A 19,395-nucleotide genomic window follows, 5' to 3' on the forward strand; every position below is an offset into this window, starting at 1 on the left:
CCCAGGTCTTCAGCTTGAACATGAAAGAAGCGGAACACAAACACAAACTCCACCAGCCGTCCTACACGTACTACGGTATAGAGGGGTTTCATGTGATGTCATCATCTTGGCAGAATAATAGCCAGGTAGCCATACTGGAGTCCCGTTGACATGGGCTGGTATGTATAGCTATAGTACTCCAATATGGCTACCACCAATAGGTCATGCAACCCCTGTTGAGAACATCCAATATTCTGAGAAGAGAATAAAAGATAAATTTTTCACAAACAAACATATGATAAAGCAAGCAATTTATTTATTCAAGGAAAGAATTCATCAAAGGGGGGGGGGGGGCGGTTGTGGAGGGGAGGGGGATACTCCGCTTCCAGAAGAAAAAAAATCCTGAAGAGATGCAGCCACATTCTGTTGTGGCGCGCACGTTGTTGTTGACGGTGGCGTTATCACATGTCCTGCGTTGTGCTTTGCTTGTTGATGACAGACAGACTCAGTAACAGATACACGTGTGCGTTGATTTCTATAGTGGTAATGTCTTGTTTACTTTTGACACCCTTTTTGTGTACGCTTGTAAAGTAGAAATTTAGTTTGCAATGGTCACTAAGACAGTGACACTGATTGACAGCGATTGAAAACACTTGCGGCTGCCGGTATTTTTATTTTCCAACGGCAAAAGCTGTTGTAAAGACTTTAGCATTCCTATGTTCATTGTTTCGAGCACCCGGGTTCCTGGCAGAGAGCAGGAGGCGACAAATAACACGGAGCTGAATGGGAGAAATGCTGATTTTTTTCCCATTTCAAAAGTTCAAAGTACTCCAACATGACACTAAAACTATCATATTTGAAGGATAGAAAGATTCTGATAGCCTTTCTAGAGAGAATTTCTTACATAAAAGCCGTAAGTTTCATTTTTTGGATGCCAAAACGTTTTCAGTGCCTATCTTACATGGATTAAATTCGCTTTGTTTTGACCTCCAGTAGCCTATTTCACGTGACCAAAGAATGTGCTGACTCTGATGAATTGGCGTCATTCTGCCACATGAATGAAACCTAAGGAAGTTTTAATGCGTGTGTAAACCACGCTAAATTTTCCTTACTGTAAATCTGTCACACTAGTTGCAAACATGTAATTCTCATTGCTTCGCTGCGGATGGTCCTGGGTTTCCCGCGTGCACTGCCCAGTTTTCTTCCACCATAATGCTGGCCGCCATTGTATAAGTGAAATGTTCTTGAGTACGGCATAAAACACCAATCATTAAATAAGTAAATCATTGCTCCATCACTCGAATCAGTGTTACGTATTTGAAACTAGCCGTCATATGTAAATATGTGCTTGTAGATGAATGATAGCAGGGGCCAGGTTTACAAAGCAATCCCAAACTGCGCCTGGCATATCTTCAATGACAACATAAAGCCCAAAGCTAAGCTGGACATTCCTACTCTAAAGCCCAGCTTCAGTCATATACACATTCACAAGGCCAATTTCACATGGCTCGAAACCCTACCTTTCTTTTGCTATCCACCAATTCCCTAAAATGACTGAAGCTGGGCATTACTGTAGGAACATCCAGCTTAGCTTTGGTCTAGACAACATGCAGTGAAGAGATGCATCACAGTGGCAAATGCGCTTTATGCAGTGTTGCAACAGTTTTTTAAAAATGAGCCCAGGTATTTATCATTACTCAGGCCTTAATGATGTCCTTCTGTTTTTGCACAGGTGTTGTGTCTCAGCTGGCAGTTCATGCCCCTGCTCAGCACCCTAGCACGTCGACTCTTGACAACAATGGCTTCAGGAGAAGTCACCCCAGCTGGTGTGTTCTCCATGGCATTTGTCACGGTACCTGATACAGAGACAGCCAAGAAACTAGCAGGGTACATCTGCATTGCAATAAGCAACAGTACCAGTGTCTACTGATTTTGTTGTTTTTCTTGTCACTTGTTGTCACTTTCTTTTTTTTTTTTTTCTCCTTTTTTTGTGGTGGGGGGGAGGGTATAGTCTCCTCTATTGTACACATTTCAATCACTCAGACAAGCCTTTCGCCTGTACCATTTGCACTGGCTTTTCAGACAGGCCTCCCACCTTCTCTATTTTTCAAACAGGCCTCTCCACTGTTCTACATTATCAGACAGGTCCCCACCTGTTCTACCTTGTCAGACAGGTCTCCCATTTGTCCTAGATTTCAGACAGGCCTCCGACTTGTTATACATTTCAGACAGGCCTCCCACTTGTTCTACATTTCAGACAGGCCTCCGAAATGTTCTACTTTTCAGACAGGCCTCCCACCTGTCCTACATTTTCAGACAGGCCTCCCACTTGTTCTACACTTCAGACATACTTCCCACCTGTTGTACTTTTCAGACAGGCCTCACACCTGTCCTACATTTTCATACAGGCCCCCCACCTCTTCTGCATTTCAGATAGACCTCCCACCTGTACCATTTTTCCCACTTTTAATTTCTGCTTTTTCGTGTTATGTCTTACATTTTCGCAGTGCCTTGGTGGAAGGCCTGTGTATGTACTGAGTTTGTTGAAAATCTGGCTATCACATGTTTGAAAATTGTGGGTTATTCTGTGCGCTAAATTTTTCTCCACCCATTAAAAACTGACCACCATCCCGCATATGAATAAGTGAAAGATTCTGGAGTACTGCACAATCCATCAATCAGTCAGTCATTTTCCTGGATGTTTTTTCTTTTGCTGATACAGTGTATTTTTTTCTATGCAATACGCTAGCATATTTATCGCTCTAGTCCAGATTAACAGAATTTGTTTCATTTCATTGATACCTGTAACATTGTGTTTTATTATCGTGTGTTAGAAAAAAGAAAACATTTAACATTCGTTTAACATTTGTGTTAAATCATCATGTGAAAGATCACTGAAGACTATTTATGAAAACTTTTACGGAATTTTCCTTCTTTTTCAAATGAAATTTTCACGAATTCAAACTTCTGAGAGGACTGAAATGTTATTGTAACGTAACATTTATGTTAATTAAATCATCATATGGATGATTATTTAAACTGTTTACATGTACTAGTATGAAACACTTTCACTTTTTTTTTCATTCTCTTTTCAACAGAAGTGGTCAGGAATTCAAATTTTTGACATGATTGAAACATTATTAAAAATGACTTAGAACAAAGAGATAATATCAGAATTGTGAGTTACATGTATTTTGGAGAGATATATACACATACTCTAAATCTTCAACCATGTCGAACTCTAAAACACTTTTTTCAATGGAATTTATGTGTACGGTTATTATAAAAATGACGCAAAAAATGATTTGTTTGTGTCACTCACTATACAAGCTTCAATAAAATTGTCCAATCATCTCTCTACACTCCATAGTGCTCTCAGAGTGTATTGGTCAAAGTATTGGTCGCAGTGATGGTTGAAAAGGTCAAAGAATTAGGGTACACATTTTTACAAAATGTCTGTGCTCTGTGAGGGAATATGCGCACATATCTGAATTAATGAGTTTGTTTTCTTTGGTTTATTATTGTAGTGGGCTTGTATCAAAGAAACTGGCGGCTTGTGTCAACATTATACCACAGATTACATCAGTGTAAGTTTTCATGTGCTTGCTCTCAGAGGTGGGTGGTGTCTTCAAAGTGCATGGCTTTCAATCACTAAATCGGGGCCTCCGTGGCTCGGTCGGTTAGCGCGCTAGCGCAGCGTAATGACCCAGGAGCCTCTCACCAATGCGGTCACTGTGAGTTCAGCTCATGTTGGCTTCCTCTCCGGCCGTATGTGGGAAGGTCTGCCAGCAACTTGCGGATGGTCGTGGGTTTCCCCCGGGCTCTGCCCGGTTTCCACCCACCATAATGCTGGCCGCTGTCGTATAAGTGAAATATTCTTGAGTACGGCGTAAAACACCAATCAAATAAATAAATAAATCAATCACTAAATCACATAACAATTGGGTTCCATCCCATTTTCAATAAGGAAACTTTTGAAATTTCCCAGCGTCCATTTGTTCTCGGTGCCTTGTTCTATGTGGTCTTGCATAAAGTTAACTGGAGACTGTCATACTCTGAGAGTTCATGAATTGTGACAGAATAGTTGGAGTTCCCTAATTTTTTTTCAGAAAGTTGTTGTTGCAAACATCTGCTCATACTTCTGATAGTTTCAGTAACGAAATTTGTTAATTCTCCGCAATCGGAAGCTAGGTTATCATGTAATTGCTCAATGAAAACAATGACAGTTTATTGATTTGGCTCACAGTGAATGCCCATTATTGCGTACTGTTCATTTCTGTATAATATATAGGCTTACACTGTATGTCAGAGACAATTAGCAGCTAACAAATCTCATAGTCTTAGCTGCACATACCACACGGTAGGCAGATTTGTCCCCCAAGACAACAAGATAGTGTTGTGATGAGGGAGAGGTGTATTTGCTTAACTATGTCGCGTTAGTATCATCTCAGTAATGTCATGGATGTTTTACTGTACGTGTTTTGGACAGGTATGAATGGGAGGGCAAGATTAATGAAGACACTGAATTACTGCTGGTAGGTAGCCTACATATGGAGTACACATTCATGGAGTACACATTTATGGAGTGTACATTCATGGAATACACATTCATGGAGTGTACATTCATGGAGTACACATTCATGGAGTGTACATCCATGGAGTGTACATCCATGGAGTACACATCCATGGAGTACACATCCATGGAGTACACATTCATGGAGTACACATCCATGGAGTACACATTCATGGAGTACACATTCATGGAGTGTACATCCATGGAGTACACATTCATGGAGTACACATTCATGGAGTACACATCCATGGAGTACACATTCATGGAGTACACATTTTTGGAGTACACATTCATGGAGTAATTAGACCTAGCTATTACCGTATTTCACTTAAAATTTGGCATGTACCAGTGCACTTCCAGAGGTACAAAAAGGCTGAAAAATGATGTCTTTGATGTCAAGTGTGAAGTTTTTCTGATCTGAAACTTTGTTATTTTACCCAAAGTTTGGTATGTAAAAATGCCAGTAGCCGGAAAATGATGGCAACACTTTTTTTTAACAAGAAATTAATCAGGCTTTTTACAGACTCTTAATTGGTCGGATTAGGTGGCTAAATCAATCACAATCAAGCAAAATGTGCGTGGAAAAATGCTGAACTGAAGGTGGAATAAAGTAATCAAATTTCACAAAACTGAAAAATGCTCAGTTTTAAGTGAAATTGGGTGCTCGTAATTTTAATTCCTGGTGCAAGAACAACTTGTTTTATATATACATGTATAAGAAGGTACATCTTCTTGTATTCTGTATCTTACTCTTACAGTATAGACTTCAACCAGTATGATAAACCTGGAACAAAACAAGTAGGTCACCCCAGTTTAGTCATAAGTCAGGATAGGCCTATAATCATGTGTGATGAAACCTGGAACGAAACAAGTAGGTCACCCCAGTTTAGTCATAAGTCAGGATAGGCCTATAATCATGTGTGATGAACCCTGGAAAGAAACAAGCAGGTCACCCCAGTTTAGTCATAAGTCAGGATAGGCCTATAATCATGTGTGATGAACCCTGGAACGAAACAAGTAGGTCACCCCAGTTTAGTCATAAGTCAGGATAGGCCTATAATCATGTGTGATGAACCCTGGAAAGAAACAAGCAGGTCACCCCAGTTTAGTCATAAGTCAGGATAGGCCTATAATCATGTGTAATGAACCTGGAACGAAACAAGTAGGTCACCCCAGTTTAGTCATAAGTCAGGATAGGCCTATAATCATGTGTAATGAACCTGGAACGAAACAAGCAGGTCACCCCAGTTTAGTCATAAGTCAGGATAGGCCTATAATCGTGTGTGATGAACCTGGAACGAAACAAGCAGGTCACCCCAGTTTAGTCATAAGCCAGGATAGGCCTATAATCATGTGTGATGGACCCTGGAACGAAACAAGTAGGTCACCCCAGTTTAGTCATAAGTCAGGATAGGCCTATAATCATGTGTGATGAACCCTGGAACAAAACAAGCAGGTCACCCCAGTTTAGTCATAAGTCAGGATAGGCCTATAATCATGTGTGATGAAACCTGGAACGAAACAAGCAGGTCACCCCAGTTTAGTCATAAGTCAGGATAGGCCTATAATCATGTGTGATGAACCCTGGAACGAAACAAGCAGGTCACCCCAGTTTAGTCATAAGTCAGGATAGGCCTATAATCATGTGTGATGGACCTGGAACGAAACAAGCAGGTCACCCCAGTTTAGTCATAAGTCAGGATAGGCCTATAATCATATGTGATGAACCCTGGAGCGAAACAAGTAGGTCACCCCAGTTTAGTCATAAGTCAGGATAGGCCTATAATCATGTGTGATGAACCCTGGAACGAAACAAGCAGGTCACCCCAGTTTAGTCATAAGTCAGGATAGGCCTATAATCATGTGTGATAAAAGAAAAGACAACAAAGGATACTATTTAGGAAGATGCCTTCCAACCATAATCCAATGAAATAAATAAATATATATTTGGGAAGAGGTCTGAAAACAGACCTAAACAGTCACAGACATTTTTTTCCAAGGTGCTTGTTAATAAGTTATTTTTCAACTTTATGTGGGATTAAGTGAGATGGATTGATACATTCCGTCCACTGTTGTCCTTCCCGTTAACTTTTCAGGCTTGGTTCTTGCCTTGTGCTCAATATATAAAAGCAAAAGCCAAGCACTGGTCAGCTCAGCATAGGCTAAAATCATAAGTCTTTTTTTTTTTTTTCCATAACCAGATGATAAAAACAAGAACATCACGGATGGATGACATCTCACAGTATGTGCGGTAAGCAAAGAGAAAAAAAACTAAAAATGTTTAATACCATTATGATATACAGCGCTGATCCTTATGTGTAGATATATCATTCAGTGATACGACTTTACATGTCATACTCCTTCAATTTTGTTGAGATGTTACATGTATTTTTGAGTGAGCGAGTGAGTGAGTGAGTGCTTGGGGTTTAACGTCATACTTAACAATTTTTCAGTCGTATGACAACGAAGGAATCCTTAGGTTGCATGTACGTGTGATGTGCCTCCTTGTTCCAGGCCGGATTTCCACCACTCTTTTATCTAGTGCTGCTTCACCGAAACGCCTTACCGAAGGCAAGTAAGCTACCCCGCCCGAGCCATTATATAGATACGGGTCAACCAGACGTTGCACTATACCCTTCATGCTGAACGCCAAGCAAGGAAGCTACAACTTCCTCTTTTAAAGTCTTAGGTGTGACTCAACCCAGGATTGACCGCTCCCGAAACGGAGGCTCTACTGACTGCGCTAGCAGGGCCGGTCCATGTGTTTTTGAGAAGATAAGAATATTAGATAACAGTGCATTTGCGACATTATGATGAAGCCCAGTCTCAACGTGTGAATACCAGGGATAATATTTATTGAGTATTTCATTAGGGTTTAACGTCACACTCAAGAATATGTCTTGATTTGTAGTATTTATATATTTATATGTTTATTTTATTAGAGTTTTACACCGTACTCAGGAATATTTCACTTATACAACAATGGCCAGCATTATGGTGGGAGGAAACCGGACAGAGCCTGGGGGAAACCCACGACCATCTGCAGGTTGCCGGAAGACCTTCCCACTTACTACTGGACATGCTGGAGAGGAAGCCAGCATGAGCTGGACCTAAACTCACAGCCACCGAATTGCCGAGAGGCTTGTGGGTCGTTGTGCTGCACTAGCCAAACTAACCACTCGCCCACGGAGGTTCCCACAGTTGGAGTATTAAACAACCATATTTCACCATGTACCTGACTGGTCTCCTATTACCCAAAATGACCTAAAATTTGACCACAAAATAGCATTTTTGGAGGCAAATAAATGTTGTGAGATAGTTCTTCTGGTGGGAAAATTTACATTTTCCTAGTAAGATATCATCCTATGTTTCAAACACGTCTCAAGGTACCTTTCTGAAATCATTAGAACTCCCAGAATCTGGAAAAATGAGCATCTAAGTCATGGACGAAATTTTAGGTCATTTAGGGTAAACTTAAAGCAGCAGTGGAGCCATGGACACATATATTCGAGGCTGCTACATCATTGGCTGAACTGTTTTGCTGCGCATTTAAGATGGACGGTTAATAGATTATTGCTGAACAAAATTAAATAACTTTTGTTTTCAGAGAAAACCATCCATACGACTGTCCGGAAGTGATTTCATCTCCGGTAAGTGCAGACATTTCACATTATCATGTATGTAAGCATGATAAAAACTGATCCTGTTACACGCGTTTACTAATTAGTGGAATGTGAGTGGAATTCCCCCCTACATTTAACCTCCACATTTCCTTAAAACTCCAGTAAATAAAACGAATAAAGTAATCAAATAAGGAACAGAATGACTTTTTTGTTGTTTTGTTTTCCTTTCATCATTGCAGATTGACAAGGGTAATCCCCAGTATCTGAAGTGGATTGGAGAGATTGTTCCTGAGAAAACAGGGAAATGATTGCTGTGTGCAATAAAAAAAATAAATTAAAAAATATAAGTATGTACAAGTGTTTGCCTTTGAGTGAGTGAGTGCTGGCTTAGGGTTTAATGTCGTACTTAACAATTTTTCAGTCACATTACAACGAAATCCTTCGAGTGCATGTAATGTGCCTCCTTGTTGCATTTCCACTGCTCTTTGATCTAGTACTGCTTCACTGAGACGACTTACCGAAGCCAAGTAAACCACCCCGCGCGAGCCATTTTGCTGATGCGGGTTAACCAGTTGATGCACTAACCTCTTAACACTGAACGCCAAGCCAGGAAGCTACAACTTCCTCTTTTAATGGCTTAAGTGTCACCCGACCCAGGATTGACCTTGGATCTACCACCCCCGAAGCTGACGCTCTACCAGCTTAGCTGTCGGGGCCAGTGTTTGCCTTTGAAGTGAAATGACTCTGTCATGCAATGTGAAGGTTAACCTTGTGATTTAATCGGAAATTTATTCCATGGATACTGTTTACTTCAAGTGTCAACAGGGTTGATAAAGAAAACCAAACACAGAGGAAACTTGGAGAAACCATCAAGGAATCTTAGTGAAACCATCAAGGAATCTTGGTGAAACCACAAAGGAATCTTGGTGAAACCATCAAGGAAACTGTGTGAAACCATCAGGGCATCTTCTGAGACATTAAACTTGGACCCCATACCGGCAAACATCACAGGCTTATACATTAAATGGCTCATCCACTGAGAACCTTCAGTGAAATATCTAGCAACACATCGTGAATCATTTGAAAGGTTTGATCTGATCTGATTTGATTGACTGACGCTCTCAAGAATATTCCACTTACAAGAACGCATGTATGTATGACAGTGTACAGGTTTAGGAGAAAATGAAACCAGTCTATCCAAGAAAACCTTTCTCCTCGACCTTTCCCCAAGAATTAACACTCCTCAGGGTTTTAAGCTGCAGCAATCTCACCAGAATTTGAGAAATGAGCCCACATCAGCACCCAATACACATCCATGTGACACCTGATTCCGGAGTGGTCTGATAATCTACACAATATAAACCAAGTCGCTGTTTATGCGTCTCAAATATTTAATGAATTATGTTTCACATTTATTTGTGTGTCACAAATTTGTACATCGTCTAATCATTTCTTGACCTTGTACTTCTTTACCCTCTGAATGTCATCCCTCTTTAATATCTGGACACCACTTCTGTAAGAACCTATCTGACCGTCTAAGAAACCAATCCCATCTTTTCGTTTTCGCCTGAAATATAAATTGCAAGTATGAGTCAGTTTAAGCCAAAAGTGACCTGACCGTTCTCCTCCCGCAGAAGCCCGTCACCTTCTGTCTACTACCTCTGTTGAAATTTGATCACAAATCTGATACAAATGGCTAAATAATATAGTCCAGAATAACGAACGGAAATGACAGCATCATCGTACGTTGTACCTGAAATGTTACTGTGACCAAACGAAGCAGGAAGGTGAATGCTGGCCAGATTTGACCAAATTTGTTAATGGAGTACTAAACTAGTGCGAAACAATGCAACTAAAAACACTTTGTTCAAAAACAGATTGTAGTCTACCCACTGGCAGTTGCCACTTTACCTGACGATGGGGAAAGTAATCTCCCAAAGCTAGGAGTTATACCATCATGTATTTTTTGTCCCATTATTTCTCACTAGTTCAATGATGGAGACTGGATTTTAAATACGAGAATATTTATGGTTCACTTGTTGGTGAAGCCAGGTATTGCTGAAGTAGTTTTTACTTTGTTGGTAATTCCAGACTTGGTAGTCAACACCCTGCAGTTTGCATGAAGACAAACCTCCAGTTTGTCAAATGAAAACATGTAACATGAATCTAAAAACCCTCTCAGGCCAGGATTCTTCCCACACCTCAAGAACCAGAGGTTAGAAGTTGTGCACCTTACTAATGAACAGCCATGTCCAGCTTCCAGAAATGCCCTTGAAAAGAGAATACTGTGGTTTGCGTAATTTTTCTATTGATGAATATAAACTAGATGATTTAACACAGGGTATGTTACACAATATTGTCTACAATACATGTAACACGCCAAGCCGTGGACATGTTGGAGGTTGTAACACAACAGTGTTTAATATGACAGAATATAACAATTATTACGGTTCAGAAAATATTCCAGGGTTCTGATTGGTTAATATGTTTTGGACAAGCTACCGCATTCACCATCTTAAAGAAGAATATTTCCTTTCAATCTCAGGCTCATGAAAATATTAATCTGAAAGAAATATCAGGCAACATGCTGGTATACCTTATAACAGCTACACATTCCAATAATATTCTTTGTAAAACAAATGCTTCCTACCTTCTCTTGTTTCCCTTTAAATTATTCACGCCACCCTGCAAAAAAAAAAAAAAAAAAAAGGAGAAAGAAAATATTTTAGCTGCAACAAGCACTGTTGTTGTTGTTGTAGAAGTTGAGTGAGTGAGTACTTAACAAATTTTAGCTCGCCTGTACGAAGTAAGGCGAGGTATTGTGAAGGGTGGATCGGGAGTGTCTGCTCGCCCTCGCCGTTGGTGTCTGGGCTCTCGTACAAGGATGAAGGTTAAGCTTTTTTGTTTAGCTCTCTAGTCTAAAGCATGGTGTTTAATCTGCCATCCATATTGCTGGATGGCAGATTAATCTTTTTTTTACCTCTTGTATATTGGGCTATCATGCATAGATTGAAGATTAGGCTTAATTTTTTTCTTAGCTCCCCAGTTTAAGGTAGGGTGTGTAAATGCACATTCTCGGCTGGCAGGTTAAGCTCTTTTTTTAGCTCGTGTATGTTGGCAATCATACACGGATCTCCAAAAAAAAAAAAAAAAAAACAGCAATAGAAAGTTTTATTTTGTTTGTTCTCTATATTAACTTTAAACGTTCTCTATAAATTAACCCTCAATGCAGGACAACAATTTCTTGTATACAGGGGCTCTGTGACTTTATCGCTTATGATATTTATAGACTTAGCCAAATTTACCATTTTTGTAATCAAGAAAAGTTTCTTGCAGGGCTACAGTTTCATGTAGGGCTACAGTTTCATGTAGGGCTACAGTTTTTATGCACATGCCAACCTACATGTAGGAGAACAAGAAAAGTATTGGCTTCCTCTGGTGATTTTACCATTTTCCTGTTTTGTGGACAAAGATTCAGATTGACTTCATTCCGTTCTCCTGTAAACACAGATCTCTACAAGCCTTTCTTGTAGGGCTACAGTTTCTTTTGCAATCTCTTCTGGATAAGTTTTTTTTGTACAGTACCTTTGTGGGGCAAATTTGTAGAGTGTAAGAATTTACTTTGGTGTATAACAATTTATCTGGTATACATAGTATCTGTAGAAATCTTTCCACATCTGTATTAGTACTAGGAGCCTATGACACTGGCCGATGCATGTGCATTCCTACACTGTGACGGAATGTTAAAACCATCCACACAGACAGTGACTGTTGTCAGCTGAGTATTTGCTCAGCCAATCAAAGGGCTGCAGTGACCACCCTTAGTACACAGATAGCCAATCATGGGAAGCAATTTGCATATCAGACCACTCCAGCGAGCTGGTACTCGAACAACCCCACAATGAAGTTTTTTTACTACCATAGCTCAACATTTGTTCAGCCCATTATTCACGGATTGCTGCATGCAGTTCACAATTTGCATATCAAAGACCACTGCCTCAATTTTGTGCACAAACTCCCCACAATGACGTCTTTACCACCACAACACTTTACAAATTTTATATTTTTTTTTCTGATTCCATTGTCGAGTTGATGCCATAGCAGTCATATGACGACGAAGAAGTCCTTAGAGTGCATGTACGCGTAATTTGCTTCCTTGTTGCAGGTCAGATTAATCGACCACTCTTTTATCTAGTGCTGCTTCACTGAGATGCCTTACCGAAGGCAAGTAAGCCTCCCCGCCCAAGCCATTATACTGATAGGGGTCAACCAGTAGTTGCACTATCCCCTTCATGCTGAACGCCAAGCGAGAAAGTTACAACTTCCTGTTTTAAGGTCTTAGGTGTGACCTGACATAAAGTTGACCCTTGATCTACAATTATGTAGATCATGAAATTTTTAGAATTCATGTATTGGGCAATCAAAACTTGATGGAAATATCAACTTTGCCATGATGATTTACATGTGCAATGTAATTGGTGTAACACCACCTCAAACCTACTTTTTGGTTCATTGCTGGGGTTCCAATTTTCTGTTTTGTTTCCATAAATTCTTTAATGCTGCAAAAGGACCGTTTCGGAGGCTGTTCAAAACAAGCAAAACACAGAAAAACATCAATTTATATTCAATAGTTTTATCAATACTGATAAATCATTAAGATGTCATTCTCTTAATAAAGGGATTTACATAAGTCACAATTTTACACAAGCTTTTACAAAATGAGTTTTTTGTGAAGCTAAAATGAGTATTAATACATTTAACTAACCAATTTAGAATCGAGACTGAGTTTACTTCACAAACATACTGTGAACTAGATGTACAGACTAATTCAGTTCTACTCATCAAGTAGTTTTAAAAATATGCAGAGTACAGCAGATGGATGAAAATACAGTAAAGCAATAAGGCCCATGAAAAGTGAAACATTACCAGGCCTATGCCAGAACATCTGCTGTAAGTGTTGCAGAGATCCTGCAGAGTTGAGCCACCAGAAAACACACTAACAAACAGGCAAGTACAAGCAACAAAAAAAGTCATTAATAATAGACTCACAGCATAGCGAGTATGATTGTATGCATATTTAGGGTTTTGCATCATACTTTTTTTTCACATGATGACAAGGAGTCATTAGATGTTTGCACATATACTTTGGCAGTATACTTCTTGTGACAGGACGAGTCCATGCTGCAGATGTGCTGCTGCCACTGAAGTATTATACTGAAGCCACCAGACATGACACCCTACCCAGTCACATAATATTGACACCGGGCCACAGTCCTGTTTCCTGGCTCTTAATTTCTCAGTGCTGAACGTCAAGCGAGGCAACTGCAAGTACCATTTTTTTAAGTCTTAGGTGTAACCCGAATCGGGTTTGATCCCAGGTCTCCTGACTTTTAGGCAGATGCTCCAACTATTGTCGTTTGTAGGTCATGAAAGCTAAGTTATGACTGACTTACCTTGGCACCTAACTTAATCAGCATATCTGTGACAGCTGTCTCTTTCTGTTGACCTTGAAATCCTGTGATTCCAAACATTTTGACGTCGTGTCGTGCTTGATGGAGATTGACCTCTGGCTGAGCAGGAACTTCAGGGGTCAAAGATGAGGGCTCTTCCAAAACAGGGGAGATAACTAATTTCTGCAAAAAATATGATTATAGCATTTCACCTAAAGGTAAAAAGAAGCCTTGAAATCATACTTATGATAGCAATACTTACGCTTTCCTGATAAGAAATTAATCAAAGCTCATCCTTCAAGAGAGCTCAAAGTGTACGTATGCATGTATGCTTTTGGTTTAACGTCAAACTTAACCATTCTTTGATTCATGAGGATTAGCAGGTGTGTGTAAACATACTATGTCTTCTTGTAGCAGCACGAGTCCATTCCACCAAAGTGCTGCTGCCACTAAAGCATCAAGCCGAAGACACCAGACATGACACCCCATCCGGTCATATTTCACTGACATCAGGCCAACCACTCCTGTTTTCTGGCTCTACCCTCTCAATGCGGAGCGCTGAACGAGTCGTCAATAAATGCCATTTTTAGACGTCTTTGAATTGGTATGACCTGACTTTCGACTTCGAGTTGGACGCTCTAACCATTAGGCCACTGAAGTGGTCTCAAGATGTGTGACAAGTGTACCGATCATGATATATTTATTTTATTGGTGTTTATGCTTCACTTATAATGTTAGCTGTTGATGGCCAGCATTACGGTGGGAGGAAACAGGGCGGAGCATACGACAAAATCCCACAACCATCTGCAGGTTGCTGCAAGACATCCTTTCATACGAATGGAGACACTGATCATGAATGGTGGCAAGTTTATGTAAGATCATCTGAACACATGGGTCAAAATGTTTTATATGTTGACCTTGTGAGAGTCCTGATCTAAACAAAACTTGAGGTCATCAAATTATGACTGAAATGTGTCAAATGTATTACATTCCATTTATATCATAGAAAAACAATATGGAAGTGGTTAAAATACCACAAACAAGCACTACTATGTCTGAAACTATCTACATGAACATTCGCATGATAGAGTCATCTTTGTATTAAGCTGTGCTCACTTTGAAGTCATCGTTTTTTTTTTTGAGCTCATAAAAATGAGTTAACAACCAAAAATTTGGACCCCCGAAAACGGCCACACAATTGCGTCCATCACTTATTGCCACCAAGGCCATTAGAACAATGGAAGCAAAGAAGAAATCTTGAAAGCTGCCTATCCGAGGCAGGGTTTGAATTATATGTGTCCCTGTACATAAACGATTTATTTATTTGATTTGTGTTTTACGCTACACTTAAGAATATTTCACTTATATAATTGCTGTCAGCATTATGGTGGGAAGCAACTGGTCTGAGACCGCGGGGAACCCCATGACCATCCATCCATCGGTGAGAGGCTCAGTGCCTTAAGATGTACATTTTTGAACAAAGCAGCTGTGTCCCCATGACCCTCTCCACAACATGTAGAAGGTGACACATTTGAACATGAGAACCAAATCACATCTGATGTTCAGACTTAAGCCTGGGGCTATGGCCTTTCAGCACAAACCTTTTTCTGTTTTCTTTTCGCAGGATCTTCAAACACAAATATTTTTCCGTCTGATCCAACAGGTTTTATCACATCAGCGTGGCTCAGTCTCTGGTTCATAGTAACACCTTTCCTAATCTCCTTGGTTTTGGACAAATTTCTGTTCAATTCCAGTTCAGATTGTAGCTCCTCTAAATGCTTGTTTTTTCGTTTCCGTTTAACTGGGAACTTTTTCTCCAAAATGTCATCGCTGTTTTCTGCTGCAGACCCTTCTGAAATTACATTCACTTTCTGTTTCAGTTTCTTCTTTTGTCGTCTGCTGAAAACTTTTTCTGTTTTCGTGGCCCCATTCTGTTCACCTGCATATCTGTGGTGTGAGGATTGCTGAGAAGTTTTTGATCTTGACTGTTTTTTACGAACAAACTCCTGGTACTCATCATCATCAAGCCAGCTTTCACCTAAACATAGAAAAAGTTGGTGATAATGATATTAACATTTTTCCATAAACTATATTTTATTTCATAGAACAAACCAATTGTATGCAATACAAATCAATACAGTACCTGTACAAACTTATGCATTAAACTTAATGAGCATTAAAATACATGGATGTAGAAGGCCCCTTGATCACTCAGCAATGTTCATGCAAAATACACAATTCCTTTCTTGGCAGAAGCAAATGTAACATTAAGACATCACAGAATGACTGAACATATATGTAACAAATGTGTGCCTCATCTGGTTGAACTGAAAGTTTGTGCTAAGTGCTTATTGCTTAAACGTACATAAAATCGCTGCTTTTTAACATAATTAATATTGAAATACTTATGTTTAAGCCTACATGTACATCATTCAAAACCACTTTAATAATTCAAGACATGTTCAATTCACAAGATAGAAAATCTCTCATATAGTCTTTTTGAAGTTTAGGGCATGATTCCGCTCTGCAATGAGCAGAAGTCTCACGTTCACAACAATTCATGTATTATAAATCTCTTTATGCTAGCACAACATGTGCATATTGTTAAACAAAACCTTGCCATAAATTATAATGTCTACTTCACTAAACTGACAAAATTTAGGTGTTTTACGCCCTATTCGATAATATTTCACTTATACGAAGACGGACAGCGTTATTGAGGCAGGAAACCAGACAGAGCCCGGGTGAAATCCACAACCATCTGCAGGTTGCTGCAGACCTTCCCACATATGCCCAGTTTTAATGACTTGTACTTACATCTATTTTGATTCAAAGTCTATCATGTCTACACATTATAATATTGAAAAACCATTGTCGTTTACACCAGAGTTTGCCCACTTGCCCAGTTTCCTCCACCATTATGCTGCGTACTTCGATCTTTGGCTAAATGTGGAATTAGGAACCATTTAAATGGGCAAGCATTTTTTAGTTACTTACTTTTCTAGCAAGTCAACTTTTATGAGGGCAACCAGTTTTTAAAAGGTCACTTGCCCTCAGGGTCACTATCTCAGTAGGTTAAATTCCAGCACTATACCATATTGTTCAACTTTAAAGAAAGCCTACCATATTGTTGAAGTCTCTCAAGAATACTGGTGCTGTTCAGACTTTCTTCACTGCTCTTCTCCACAGCCAAATCTGCCATACTGTTCACAGTAAGAGCTGCTGTATCATCTAAAAAATTAAAGGTAGGGACATTTTTTGTACTGTACCACATAACCGGAATTTCAAATTACATACATGTCCATGCAGGTGCTACTAAAAGCTCTGAAAATGTAGAAATAAGTGATAACTATAGCTGTAGTTAGCTGGTTGGCTCCTAGTCCATCTAGATCGTGATACTGCGCTATGATGATGTCAGAATTAAAAAAAAACAGTACTCTGAATCCATCAAGACGCAATACTTGGATACAAGTAATCATGAAAACACAAATCCCCATTATTTGTGTACATGTGTACTTAAAAAAACACTTGTTCACAATATGCTTACATTTTGGAGGTACCCTTTTTACATTAGACGGACCCATCACTTTTTTCAACAGACTGAGAACACATTTCATTCTAAAGCCTGGCTGTCCTCTGTTATCAACAAACTGTTAACACAGCCAAGTCTATCAGTTTCCTCCCTGAACAGTTATTTGTGATAAATTTGGTGCTCAATACATCGCTCAATATACATTGTACCTACTCACCTCAACCAAAAAGTACACGCTGTAACTCTAATATAGTCCTATGTAACAAGTTGTTATAGATACACAGCATCTAATAGCCAAGAAATCGGCTGTGAACTTTCAATATTGGAAAAGGTCTAGAGAAGACATACATAGTAAAACATGAATATGAGAACAAAGCCCTACTACAAGCCAAACCTTATGCGTCATGGGTAAAAGTCAGAGGAACTACATACGCACATAACTTTGTTGTCTTTTGGACAATTTTTATCTCATTCCATGGCATATTCAAGTGGTAATTCCATGGTATCTTGATTTTGTGCCCTACCCATATGTCAAAGTGTCATTTTACAGGTGCAGCTATTGTTTTCGTGATTCATATGTATGTCCATGTTTGACATTTTGTGCCACAGCACATCAACTCGCTGTCAAAGCTTCAATTTCTTGTCATTTTAAATTTTATATGTCAATTTCACAACATGACTGACCTACCAATTGAGGTCAGTCATGTAGACATGGTGTCATGCCGTGAGTAACTCAAAACAGATCTTATTTTCGAATTCGACCGAGATCTTCTGAGGAAATATCCGATAAAACCCAGCATCAATGGTTGCAAAAAGTGCATAAATGACTTAGCTTGTCGAAAAAAACATGTAATAAGTTTATATGGACATTCATTAGTATCGAATACATATGCTGCCAAGAGCTTGGCCACATACTGAATGAGATACAATGTGATGATCGATGCGCACGTCGTCCGGCATACAGATGGCGGCTAAGTATCTAATTGGAACAGTACTTAGTTATGGGACCGGCTAAAAGACGGACTAGCCAAACTGCCGACGGCCTGGTGACGGCTTTTTGGGGGATATAACTCATATGGACTGTAGGATATAAAACCTTCGTGCGTTGATTGACTTATCCTGTCTATACATACCTTATTTCACAAGTACCCTTTGTCAGTAATTAGTGATGTAGTGTAGCGTATGACATGTGCAGTGAGTGACCAATTTCCGTGACTATAAGAAATCCAGTTAACGTCATTACTGGTAATTTTCTCCTATATTATATCGGAAATACCATTCTACAACAGATACATCTAAATTTCATTCCATTTACCTGTAGATACATGTATTATTGGCCTAAGCAGAGAAATCTGCCCCCGGTGGGCTGTCGGTCGACGCTTCTTGTATGTACAACAACAACAGCACATGTCAATGGCCATCAGTTGTCTCCCTTATAATCTCTGATACAATCTTCTCCTAAGACATCAAAAATACCTCTGCTGATCAACATCACCTCTGCTGCACGTGTAGAGTTAAGTCTGAATTTCCGCTGATGTAAGTTCTAAAAAAATAAGTCGTCGTGTGGATTACCTGCACAAGATGTAAAAAGGACAAGGAAAAAGTATATTTTGGGAGGTGAAAAAAACTTATCTGTAGACCCCGATTTATTTTCTTTACCTTGGCCATGTCTCATGGAGCCGACTTAGGGCACGCAACTTCTGGATGATACACTTATATTTGGAAATGCGTCTCAGAAGGGATTTGGCTATATTTATGTATCGTTTGACATAAACATACATCATGAAATGATCTGAAACATTTTTCAGAAACATTTCTCTGAAACATTTTTCAGAAATATTTTTCAGAAACATTTTAACTGATGTTTTTTCAAATATATTTCAAAGTCATTGTTACCATTTTTGAAAACCAAAAAAGTTACAAAAGGAAAAAAGGATTGATGTTTTGGGTTGCCAGGGGAGGAGAGTCAACATCAACGAAAAAAAGTAATTTAAAAAATTGTTATTTATCATTTGTTTTGTTTGTGTATTTCAAACTTCCCGTTAGCGATCTTCTTTGCTTTTTGTGTTAGTTTAGCTTTTATATTTTCTCTCATCAAGTAAATGGTCTACATGAGACATCTTGTAGTAACGTCAATCCTAGTGCAGTTCCTAGACGATTTCATTTCAAGCGCCAGGAACTCGTTCATTGTTTGCTCTACTTTGATTATGGAATCAGCAGTGCCATTTGAAATGTACG

At 39.3% G+C, this 19,395-nt stretch overlaps 2 protein-coding genes across 3 annotated transcripts; one reads left to right on the plus strand and one right to left on the minus strand.

Annotated features, from left to right (window-relative positions):
• The first annotated feature begins 421 nt into the window (after positions 1-421).
• LOC135480757 (protein CutA homolog) lies at positions 422-8,533 on the plus strand. 2 transcript variants are annotated; one of them, XM_064760679.1, is made up of 7 exons: positions 422-522; positions 1,712-1,866; positions 3,507-3,566; positions 4,469-4,514; positions 6,754-6,803; positions 8,160-8,202; positions 8,415-8,533. In XM_064760679.1, exons 1-7 carry the CDS (start codon positions 445-447, stop codon positions 8,481-8,483), a joined length of 501 nt encoding a protein of 166 aa, XP_064616749.1. In that variant the 5' UTR covers positions 422-444; the 3' UTR covers positions 8,484-8,533. The 2 variants fall into 2 exon arrangements, with proteins under 2 accessions (XP_064616749.1, XP_064616750.1); XM_064760680.1 differs by having other exon boundaries at positions 427-502.
• Positions 8,534-10,466: 1,933 nt separating this feature from the next.
• LOC135480777 (uncharacterized protein C1orf131-like) lies at positions 10,467-18,561 on the minus strand. Its single transcript, XM_064760701.1, has 6 exons — positions 18,473-18,561; positions 16,749-16,856; positions 15,227-15,663; positions 13,629-13,808; positions 12,677-12,757; positions 10,467-10,860 (listed from the first exon to the last, which is right to left on the minus strand). The coding sequence occupies exons 2-6, from the start codon at positions 16,825-16,827 to the stop codon at positions 10,822-10,824; spliced, it is 816 nt and encodes a 271-aa protein (XP_064616771.1). The 5' UTR covers positions 16,828-16,856; positions 18,473-18,561; the 3' UTR covers positions 10,467-10,821.
• Positions 18,562-19,395: the final 834 nt, after the last annotated feature.

Source organism: Liolophura sinensis, chromosome 13 (assembly GCF_032854445.1).
Source record: "Liolophura sinensis isolate JHLJ2023 chromosome 13, CUHK_Ljap_v2, whole genome shotgun sequence".
In the NCBI taxonomy this organism is placed as follows: domain Eukaryota; kingdom Metazoa; phylum Mollusca; class Polyplacophora; order Chitonida; family Chitonidae; genus Liolophura; species Liolophura sinensis.

Bases quoted from the DNA above. Each gene is read 5' to 3' on its own strand.
- LOC135480757 (XM_064760679.1), top strand. From the start codon at position 445: ATGTCCTGCGTTGTGCTTTGCTTGTTGATGACAGACAGACTCAGTAAC. The intron at 523-1,711 runs GTAATGTCTTGT...GTTTTTGCACAG, and splicing joins GTGCGTTGATTTCTATAGTG to GTGTTGTGTCTCAGCTGGCA. The intron at 6,804-8,159 runs GTAAGCAAAGAG...TTTTGTTTTCAG, and splicing joins GACATCTCACAGTATGTGCG to AGAAAACCATCCATACGACT.
- LOC135480777 (XM_064760701.1), bottom strand. From the start codon at position 16,827: ATGGCAGATTTGGCTGTGGAGAAGAGCAGTGAAGAAAGTCTGAACAGC. The intron at 12,758-13,628 runs GTAAGTCAGTCA...TGTTTTGAACAG, and splicing joins TGATTAAGTTAGGTGCCAAG to CCTCCGAAACGGTCCTTTTG. The intron at 10,861-12,676 runs GTAGGTTTGAGG...TTTTTTTTGCAG, and splicing joins CCCCAGCAATGAACCAAAAA to GGTGGCGTGAATAATTTAAA.